Source organism: Charadrius vociferus, unplaced genomic scaffold (assembly GCF_000708025.1).
Source record: "Charadrius vociferus isolate BGI_N301 unplaced genomic scaffold, ASM70802v2 scaffold999, whole genome shotgun sequence".
NCBI lineage: Eukaryota > Metazoa > Chordata > Aves > Charadriiformes > Charadriidae > Charadrius > Charadrius vociferus.
The window spans coordinates 758349-769555 of NW_009658627.1; the positions used below are offsets into that span (position 1 = coordinate 758349).

Sequence of the window (11207 nt, forward strand, 5' to 3'; positions counted from 1 at the left end):
CCCCCCTCCCGCGCCTGCCCGGCCCCTGGCCTCTATGCAACGGGGTCCCCCACACATCCCAGAGCACTCTGTGGAGGTCCCTGGGGCCGTGAATTACTCCCCGGGGGTGATACTCTGCCTCGCCACCGGGTTTTTGCATCCGCAGGCGAGGAAGCAGCGGCTGGAGTTCCCCTACGGCCCGAGACGGGGCTTCCAGTTCCGCAACTGATTTCTGTCTGGACTGGGATGGCTTTACACGGGTCGGTTTAAAGGTGTCTTTCAGCTCTCCTGCCTAGGGGTACCACAGTCCTCTTAGTGCCCGCCGAGACATCTCAGTCCCCGCTCATCTCTGGGTTTAATGCACGTAATGTGTCTGCACCCCTGCTTTGCCTGAGCAGGGCTTTCCCGAAGGTGTCTGTGTGCCCTGAGCCCTTCACTTACCATTTACAAGAAAGCTTTCCTTGTGCAGGATGCTGAGGAAGGGGAAGGAAGGGAACACCCCTCATTTTGGAGATGCCAAAGCCTCCATCTGCTCAGCCACCTGGAGATGGAGGCAGCAATGCACAGATCTGGTTTCTTGGTTCCTGTTTCTATGGGAGAAGCCCTGGACTGTGTCAGCATCCCCTCAGTAGACTGAGTTTAGCTGCAAATTGTTTCAAGAAATGTAGGCAAATAAGAAAACTTTGATCTCCAGCTGCCTGGGCTGGTGTGCAGGGAGTGGGTAAGGCTTCCTGACATCCTGGGCTGTATTACTGCTTTATTTGTCTGTGATCAGTTGTTCATGTTTTGTTTTATGGGAACCATACCGAGGATGTAAATACTGGGTACGGTAAGCAGATGCGAGAAGAAAGAGCCTGGTCGTGGCTATGTTTGGAAGGTGCTGTTGTGCTTAGCTAGTGGGCTGTTAGCAAGATGTCCCTGCACCAGAGCAATGTTGGTGTATCCCCGAGGCCTTACTTGTAAGAGGGGAAAGGGAAGGAGGGAAAAAGCAGAAGGGAAGAAGCGAGGAGCTGGTGTTCACGGCACTCAGACTTTACACTTGTAATCTACCCTTCTGCTGCTAATCTGGCTGTGCTCAGGGAATGCAGAGCAGATCCTACTTTCTTGCCTTGCTCTGAGCCAGACAGCTGGGTCCCAGCAAGAAAAGCTTTCCTGCCTTTGTCTCTCTTTTCTTGTGTCTTTTATTGGAATGCTGGTGTCTCTGGGAGCTCGGTGCTTTCCAGCCCATGGCAGTGGAGCCTGTTGGTGCCCTGGGGAAGCAGGGAGAGGCGTGGGAGCAGCTTGTAAGGCAGCAACAGGCAGTTTGGCTCTTCTTAATAAGGGGAGACTTTTGAAGGGGGTGTTCTGGGAAACATGGTCCTTGCAGAGATGGGACTGTGTGTGAGAACTGCTGGCTTCTGCCAAGGCACTTAACACAAAAGAAAGTGCATGGTTTGTTTGGGGTTACAAATATTTTCCAGCTGAGCAAGTAGATGTTTAGCAGCGGGGAAATGGCCCATTGGGCATTTTGGGGTCTTGCATGCTCACCTTCTGCAGAGGGCCCTATGAGCAGCTTGCAGAAGTCCTTTTTGCTAGAGCTTCTGTGCTGGGAGCTCTCTCAGCCACTGTTTGTCCATGCAGTCCTCATTCCTACATCAGTTTGCAGCATGCTGAATGTAGAGATGCTGCTGGCAGATGAGCACAGGATTCCCACCCCAGCCCCAGAGCGTCGACAGCCTGACATCTCTCAGTGCAGGCACTGTCTGCTTGCTCTCCTGAAGCTTCTGCCAGGCTGGAGCCAAATTTAGGGTTCAGGGATCTCATGATGGCTGCAGGAGCTCAGTGGAAGCCTGCATGATTGGGAGGAACCAGCAGTCACTGATGTTGCTGTTACAGCATCCCCACACGTAGCTCTTCTTGCTCAGCATCTGCTTCAGTGCCTTCCAGCAAGCAGCAGAGCTGTCATGGGTTTTCCAAGTTCTTCTGGCCACAAGGGTTAGCTCTTCTCCCACTCCCCTAAGGCTTTCCAGCAAGGAGGGACCTTGTGAACGCCTGGGCAGGTGAAGTGGCATCTCAGTCTCAACAGGAGCCACCAACTGGGGATAACCTCTCTCAGCAGCCCCCTCCCCAGCGGTTGTTTGGTGGAAAGACACTGTGCAAGAGGGAGGAAGGGAACAGTGGGTCCAATTCTGCTCTGTTGTGAGCAGAAAAGAGGTGGAATAACTCTTTCAGTCCATGGGCCACTTGCGTGTGAAACTGCTGTAAGGCACTTTGGACTGAGAGGAGGTGGGGGAAGAGGTCTCTGATGAGTTTGAAGGGGAAAGGGGAGGGAAGAAGGAGAGAATAAGAATCTAAATGGATTAAGCCTGTCTGTCCAAAGTCCTTTGTTTCCTGCCACCTCCCTGGTGTGACTTTCACAGCTGTGTTCTGTGTGGCTGGGGACCTGGTTTTAGGTTCCCTGCAAAGTCAGCATGGAGCTTTACACCTCCTGGGCATTTCCCTGAGCAGCTGGAAGAAGGTGCAGGAGCCAAATCCCCAGGACAGAGGAAACCCCTTTGATTTCTCTTCTCTAATGTCTTTTCTCTTCTCTCTGTAGGTGATAGCCTCATGAATTGATGTCTCCAGCATCACTGCTCAGTGGATGACAAATGGGGATGCATCCCCATCAGGCAAGTCTCTGTTCTCACCCTCTCACTTTTGGGATTCCCCTTTCCTTTGGCCCTGGCATCTTTTTTTTTTTTTTTCTCCTGGGCAGCCAAAGTGGGTGTTTGTACAGGTGCTGGTAGGTGCAAACAAGTCTGGGGGTCATGCGCAGTGAACTGCCCTTGCAAACACCAGTGATCAGGAGTATTTCTTGAAGAGGCTTTGAATTATCTGTTTCTCCTCCTCATCTGGTAGCCCCAAGCATGGGCATGGGGAGAGCACAAGAAGAGGATGCGGAGTTAGGGGAAATTTGACCCTTGGGTCTGGGCGCACAAGTGAAAAGGTAAAGTAATATGCAAAGTAAAGTAATATGTAAAAATTTCTGTTGGTCAGCAACATGCTTTGCTTCAAAGCTCTTTTTAGCTTTTCAAGATCTTTTAAGTGAAAATGGCTGGAATTGTGCAGGCTGTCCTGGATCCAAACTGTGCACCTTGAAAATGCCAAAACATTTGATCTTTCTGCCAGACTTCAGCTGAACTAGGCCAATGCAAGTCTCACTATGAATTTCCAGAAAGTTTTGCTTCATCCACTACTACTTATTTTGCATTTATTTGATTTTGCCTTTAAAAAAAACCACCTTCCTTGACCTTAATTCTGCGTTAACCCAGAGGTGCAGAATCTGCCAAGGCTGGGATCTGGCTGGTGTACTGCCCTTAGGAAACCAAGGGGCATGAGTGGAGCAGAGCACCTGGGCTGAGTGCATGACTCCCTGCAGGGCTGCTGGGCTGGCACCACTGCCTCCTCCAACCCAGGAACAAGGAAGATGGTCGCGGGACTCTCCTGCCCCCCGTTTTACAGAGCTGCACTGGCTCTGCGCTGCCAACGCGGCTCTTTCACAGCAGGGTCCAGTCCAGGAGCGAGTCCCTGGAGGAGCTGCTAAGGCAACCCCGTCCCCCATGTAGTTCGCGCTGCAGCTCACATGGTGCGCGAGCAGCTGTGGGGTTGTGCAGCTCTTCCTTCCGCTTCTCCCCCTGCAGCCCTGGTGCAGCTGTGGCCAACTCTGGGATTCAGCCCCGGGAAGCAACTCCCTGCTGGGCCGTGGTCTCGGCAGGGCAGGGGCAGGCTGCAGCCCCGGCAGAGGTACGCCACAGTGTTTGTTGTCTAATCATCTCCTGCCCCCGTGCCAGGAGCCGAGCGCACACAAACACTGCCGGGCTCCGGTGAGAAGCGCTGCCTACAAGATAAGCCAGGCAAGGAAAACACATCCATCTTCATGTCTCTTGGCCTGAGATGGAGTTTCATCTGCTGGCATTTTCCTGGCGTAGGCTCAGGGCACACCACAATTCACCTGAGGAGCCAGACGCTGGGGAGCCAGCTCCTATTCCTGGCAAGAAGTGTCAGCCCCGACTGGTGCAGAGTGCGACGGCTGCGAGGAGCTGGCGGTTGAGGCCCTGTTGGTGCCTGGGGAAGGGTGCTGACCCCGGGCTGAGCCCCTGCAGCAGCGTTGGACCTGGCTGCACATCACCAACAGTTGTGTTCCTCTCCTGAGCAAAAGGGCAGGACTCCCTGCCCAGACTCCCTGTGCCCGGCCCTGCATTGGCACCCCTCAGAGCCCAGGGTAAGAGCTTCCAGCCAGCAGCCTGGACAAAGCAGCAATGACTGGGAAGATACAGAGCCGAGCAGAGACTCAGCTCCAGCCTGCGGCTGCTCGGTGTCTGATAAGGAGGCTGCTAGTGCTGTCTTGCAGCGCTCCCAACCTGCCAGCTCTGCGCAAATGAAACGTCCTGGTGAAACGCCCCCCACCCTTGGCTCCCTCTGATCCCCTCCAAAGCTGAGCTGAGACTGGAATGTCTCCTGGGATGTGATTCCCTCTAGCCTAAGGGGGACTGTGTTAATAAAACCCAGCGTGAGATGTGGAGGCGATGGGGGAGGAGGCAGGCAGGGCTGGTGAGATGAGGCTTTTATGAACAAGTCGTGGGTCTGCTGCAAACATCCCATCCTGTCCTCTCTCCCTCCCCCTGTCCCTGGAGCCGAGCTGTGGAATTCAGGGTGTGGGTCGAGGCTTTTCTTCACGCACGTTTCTGCTCAGAGCAGCCAAACCCCTCACCTCCCTCCCTCTCCCCCTTTCTCAGCACCTCCCTGGAACAGGTACCACTCCCCCAGCCTCACTCGGCTCAGCCTCCCTCCTGCTGGGACCATCCTGCCCCTCCGCATTGCTCAGGCATCATCTGGGGGTGTGCTTTTCCTGTGAAGAGTGGAAGGTGTCCATCCCTGGGATGTGCAGGCCAGCTTGGAAAGCCAGGGCCAGCAGTAGCAAGGAGAGAGTGCTCCCCGCACCTCCGTAGGACTGGGGAGCGGCTGTGCTCATGGCAGGGAAGTAGCTGGGCTGGTTGATGCTGGATGAGCAGAACCAGGCATCCACAGGGCAGCTGCCCAACATCAGACTGCATTATCACAAACTCAGTGTAGAAGCCTCAGATCCAGGAAAGCAGCCAGGGACCAAACTTGAAGAGTCTGAAGAACAGTCTAAAAGGAGCACCACGAGAGCTTGCACACGGCTGGGAATGAATCCAGCAGGGCATGCACAGTGAGCTGCAGAGAGCTGCAGTGTTTGCTCAGGCCACCGATTTTGCGAAGGCCAGACAAAAAGCCTGTGCTGTTCCTACGGAGGAACCTGTGAATGGTCTCTGCCTTGAGCTCAGCACTCTGTGGTGGAGGTTGCAGCTGAAAGAAGAGCATTTCAGCAGAAATCTTGACAAAACAGACTGCACGACCGGGCTTCCATGCGCATTTGCAGGGGAAGCAAAAGGAAGAGAAGATACCAGTGGCTGCTTCTAGAGAGGAAAGAAAAGATGGGCTCCAGTATTTAGTTTCTGGCTGAGAAGAGATGATGGAAGCTGATGTCTGAACAGCCTCAGTAGGGCAGGGAAAGCAATGTGGTGATTAAAACTCATGAGGCATTTTGGAGAACTGAGACAGAGGACCCCACACCACAGGTGGCTGTGAACTGTTTATGTCAAGGCTGCAGCATCACAAAGATCTCTTAGGCCGCTGTATGGTCTTTGTCTTTGCTTGGGAAGGGGGAGATGGGAGGGTAGTTACTGTAATAATCTAGTTCAAAGCAGTAGCTGTTCATGGGTTGGTGCTAACAACCCCCTAAAAGGTCACAGGTGCCCCTGCCTTACACACAGACCCCATTCTTGCTTCCGTATTCGCTCACGTGTTCTTTTACTACAGACGCCTCTGAGTCATCAGCTCCCCCCCCAGCCAGAGCTGTGCCTGGGGAGCCACCAAGCGCAGTCCTCTGGAGATGTTTGCTGTGTGTCTGGACCAGAGAGGGGGGGAAACCAAACCAGCCAGGGAGCAGCTGTGCAGGAGTGGAGGGACATAGCCTCTGGATAGACATTTGGGTGAGGAGGAAATGCCAAGCCCCAAGCCCATCGACTGGCACAGTGCAGGTAAAGCAGAGAGCCTGTGGGGGATCCCTCCAGGGCCCACGCAGCACTGTTCTGTCCTGCATGGGGTGTGAACCTGCTGCCCGGGGCTCCCTGAAACCGCCTGCAAGATCCCAGCCAGAAGAGAGGCAGCAAAGGGCACTGTCTCATTGCTCAGTTCCTCCAGACACACACCAAACCAACCTATGCTGGCTTTTTGGCTGGGTACTCTGCAGATGTGGAGAAAACAAAACAAAATCTCTGAGCTCAGGTTTGCTATCTTGTCCCGTACTTAGCAGGTGAATGCACAGAGCTTACAGTAATTGTTGTCCTCATGATCTGAGGATACACCAGAGGTGTTTTGGAAGAGATAATTTCTTGACAAGGGCTTTCTGGGACAAAAAAGCCCTTCTTTAAGTTACAACTAATGGCATCTACCTTCACCTGGGATGAGAACATGACTCCAAGTGCACAAGCCCTGCTTCCAGATGTGTGGATACAAAGGTGATTGAACTTCTGAGATGTAGCTGCCACTGGGGAAGAGGACATCTGGGGAACTTCTCTTTCTACCACCTCCTCTTTCCCCACCAGGGAATGAGGGCATCCACATTTGATAAGTTCCTCCACCTCACCAGGGTGGGTTTTAGTGGAACAGGTGAATACAGAGATGTACCTACAGCTCCCAGGACCCAGGGCATGGCTGAGAGAAGATTCTTCTAATGGGGAAGAGCTCTCTGGAAACCCGGAGCAGAGCAGTCTAGCTCAGGTGTGCTCCAGCAGTCAGGCCCTGGGGTTCAAACAGGAAATACTCATGATGTGAATGGATTCAGGTCCGGAAAAGCCTTCAGACCAGAAGTGGGCTAGCATGAATGAGTTAAAATCCTTTTGTTTGCTTTGTGAAATTTATTGAAAACTACATTGTTCATCTGCTGAAACTTCACAGCTGTTGAGATTGCCCTCAGGGCAAACCACATCCAAGAAATGGCATGTAGATCCTGGGAGCACAAGACTTGAAAGCTGAAACGGCACTCTGTAGTGCTGCCTTCCCTCCCTTTCCCTTCCCTTCCCTTGCAGTCACGTCTAGCCATCTGCAGCTCCTCCAGTTAGATGCTGTGTTTTGTTCTTCCTCCCTTTTCTCATCTCTGACTCTTCCAGTACAGTCACTTCATTTTACTGCATCGTATTTTGGCTAAAAAGAGACCGAGGAAGGATGCAGATGGCAAGAGGTCTGTGTGGGGAGAGTGTGCTTGAAGCCCATGGCATCCAGTGTGTGATGCTGTGCGCCATGCTGCAGTCGCGATGCCATCAAATATCACCGAATTTGTTATTTGTCAGTTGCAACTTCTGCTTGCAAAAAACTTTATAGGATGAAAAAGTAGTGCTTGCATATTTCCATCTGACCTCAAAGCGCTGTATGGACTTGGGAGACTGAAATCAGCCTCTTGGCCCAAGCAAAATTAGAACTAGCTAGAGCTCAAAGATGAAAATAAAAGCAGGACATGAGAAACCCACTGACTGCAATACATTCAGGCATAAATGATTCATGGAGTAATTTTGAGTAGCAAACACATTGGTAAGAAATTGAGGTTTTGTTTCTTTTTTTTGGGGGGGGGTGATTGTCCACAAACAAAAACATTGGCTAATTCATCAGACACTTTCTTCTGCTTTGAATGGTTTGCCCAGATCCCCAAGCAACCATCCTGTGCAATTTGCTGTTAACCTAAATAACTTAAATTCAGGTACACCCAGAGCACTGCCCAGATCTGCCCCTGCATGCAGTAATTAGGGTGCTCCAAGCGCAAACCTGCAGCTCAGGAGGCAGCAGGCTCTGTCAGCATCTCCAGATGGCTATCTGCTGGCGGTGGCACGTGGCAGGGACAGGGCAGGGATGCACCACAGCGTGGCACGGCTGTGTGGAGAAGGCTTCTGTGGAAACACGCCACTCGCGGGTGGCACCGTTCCCCTTAGCAAACGCCCTGTGAAACTGCAGCCTGGTAAAGACAGACAGGCGCTCTGTCGCCTGATGGAGGGGCAGAGTCGGGTAGGAGACCCAGGGAGGCCGTGTATTGCATTCCTTACCTGTGAAATAACCCCTTGCAATCCAAACGCTTGGGGAATTCCTAGATCTCTTTGTAGCCACATTTCAGCTGTGACAGCACGAGGATTTAAGTGAGGCAAATTCTAAAGGGCGAGATTATTATCTGCTTTTAGAGCAACGGGGAGAAAGCAGTTGGAAAAAACAGACCTGCTTTTTACAAACCTTGTCTTAGCTGATCCCGATGCTAACAGGAGGGAACGTACAGGCAGTGCACTGAGTTATTCAGAAATGACTGGTTTTGAGTAAATTTTTCCAGCACTATTCAGGAATTAGCTACTGTCTTTCAGATTTATATGTCCCCTAATCCAGAATGAACCTTCAAGTGCAGGCAAGCCCTCACACTTGAACTATGTAAGGAGGGGATCTTCTGGAGCAGGGGAAGGAGGCAGAGATGAAGCTGCTTGATTGAATCAAAGATCAAATTTAGGCTGAAAAATAGGGGAATTAGGAAGTTTGGCCAGGGAAGGAGTAAAAACTGTTGTGGCGATATTTAGAGGCAAACAGGGCTGGCTGCACAAGTCCCCTGAGGCAAGGATGGCTCCTCGGCAGGTCTCTGTGCGGGAGACCTGACACCGTACTTCCACCTCTGGTGCTGAGGACTCGCCAGCTGGGAGCAGAGGGCTTGGAGTGGGTGGTGTGTGTGCGGGTGGAGTTGTGTACACTCAGCTTTCTCAGACAGCCACAATAAATTATCTCATTAGTAAACCCAGGGTAGCTGTGCTCCTCAGCACATACCCGGCCTCCCACAGCACAGAAAAACTTTGTGTCTAATTAACCAAATCAAAGGGTCCCCCAGACGCAGCTTAAAGGGACGCGCTCAGCTTGAAACCCAGGCTCCTTCAGCAAGTTGTTCTGCGCTTAGTGGAACTAATGAACCTCAGTTTTCTATGGCTGGAGGTCTAGCCTTCCCTACGCCCCCCGCAACTCCGTCCTCTCCTTCCCCCGGCACATGCCCACCTTCTTCCCACAGCCAGGGTCAACCGAGGAAGGAAGAGGACCCCACGGTGCGGTACCCTCAGCCCCACGCGCTGACAGGCTCGACTGTGCCCACATGCTGGTGGCAAGGAGCTGAGCTCTCACCCCGGGGGGTTTCCTCGCAGTGAAGGGCCCCTTGAGGTCACCCTTTTCTTCCTGCCTGCCTTTTTGCCTCACATCTTTAAGACCTGTTTCCCCACAGGTGCTCATGGCTCAGCTCAGCAGGACGGGGCTGCCAGGGAGGGACAGACCAGCTGCACGGGCAAGGGAACCCTGCTCCCCCTGGACACATGGCTGGGAAAAGGAAAAAATGCAGGTGCTGCTGATGCAGGGCCTTTCCAGTTACATTATTCTGGTTTTACAACTCCTTGCCCCCCTCTCTGCTTTATTAGTGGGCAAAAGATGGGCAAATGCCGAATGTAAAATGCTGCTGCTCCGGCTGTAAGCAGAACTGCACAGCAGAGCTCCCGGGGCAGGCGAGCTCCCTGGCGCTGCGGGAGGAAGGATTTGGGGGTGTTACCCCTCAGAAGAGGAGACCAAAGTTGTTTTTGTTTAAGGCACAACCCCCTTTCTCAGAAGCGCAGGAGCTGCCGCTCGCCCCCTGCCCGCCCAGCTCCTGCACCGAGGGGGCGGCTTGCTTTACAAACGCTTTTCTCTTCCCCTCGTGCTGGAAATTTGATTCTACAAAAACACTTACACAGGAGCTAATTGCCAACCCTGCAGTGACTTAGCTCTCTAATTCCTGCCAGTCAATGAACCAGCCCAAAGAGCTGGTTTTCATAACTCACTGAATGTATGAACACAGCCCTGGAGACATAACATAGCTGAGATTTTTTTTTTGTTGTTTTCCTGAACAACTTCTGGAGCCTTCTCAATTTTGCAAATGTTTTTCACTCCACAGGGCATAAGGAACATCCAAAGGTGGAGTGGGCAACCCATCCCATCCCAGGGAGACATCAAGCAGACACGGACCCACAGGGGCCCTGGAGACAAGCTGGGGTGCCAGGGAGAAGGTAGATGATTGTCAAGAAATTGGTTTGAAGGTAAAACTGGCGTCGTCCAGCCTGTCTGTTAGTGATTTGAGGGCACATCATCATCTCTCCATGGATTCCTACTTCCCAACAATGTCCACGCCTTGCAAAGGTTTCCTTGATGTGCTGGTTTGTATCCAGAGGGCTGCAGCAGAAATTGTTGTGCTGGCCAATGGCTTAGACCACATCATTCCTCCCCACGCTCCTCCCTGGCACCTTCTTTCCTCTGCCCCAATTGCGGACTGTTCACCTTCCCTCTCCCAGCCCTTCATTATCCACCTCTCCTCCACCCATCATCTCCTGTGCAACAGAGGCCGTCTCCGTTGCCCATTTCCAACAAGCCCCTTCATGCTCTCTCCTGCTCTGCTCCGCAGCTGGGAGAAGCAGCCTCTAAGCATTTGCGAAGCCACCGCATCACCCTCCTCACAGCTCTTCTTTGTCATCAGACATCTGCAGAAACCTTCACAGCAGAGCGGCTGGGTGCTGCTCACCGCCTGCTAGCAGTGGCTCCGTGTGCCCTCCCGCTGCCTGCCCTGCCTGTGCCCAGCTGCTGTCCCCTCACTCCTGCCTGCACTCCATGGGGCTTCGTCCCTCTGCATGGGCTCTGTGGCTCTACAGCACTCAGCAGAACACGGTGGGAGCCCAAAAATGAACTAAGCCATGTATGGGCCCGTGACTCCAGGGTTGGTGTGTTGCTTCGCCAGTGCCGCTGAACTTGGGCGCAGCAAGATGCCGGCTCAGCCGCCAAAGCCTCTCGGTTGTCCCGTCAGGACCGCAGCACCGTGGGACATGGAGCGCAAAGCCAAACCCGACCGTGGAGCGGGCAGAGCTGTGCTCAGGGTCTCCTGCGCGGACGGACGCCATCGCACGGGTACAACTCATTCCTCCCCCGTTACCTGGGGGGTGGTGGTGAACGGCCTTTCCTAACGGGGCTGTCAAACACCGGCGGGGACTCAGGCCTGGCCGCACAGGGCCAGGCGGGTCAGACCCCCGCTGACCCTTCCCGAGGCACCCCGTCGGCGCCTCCGCGGGCCGGAGGAGACGCTCGCTGCCGGTTCCTTAGGGGGG

At 53.4% G+C, this 11207-nt stretch overlaps 1 protein-coding gene across 1 annotated transcript in view; it reads left to right on the forward strand.

Moving 5' to 3' along the window:
* The first annotated feature begins 34 nt into the window (after positions 1–34).
* Positions 35–11207, forward strand: part of CHCHD10 (coiled-coil-helix-coiled-coil-helix domain containing 10) — a 12307-nt gene continuing 1134 nt past the window's right edge. The window contains exons 1-2 of the mRNA XM_009893235.1: positions 35–200; positions 10910–11010. Of these exons, the coding sequence (XP_009891537.1) occupies positions 35–200; positions 10910–11010 (267 nt within the window). The remainder of the gene's footprint in view (positions 201–10909; positions 11011–11207) is intronic.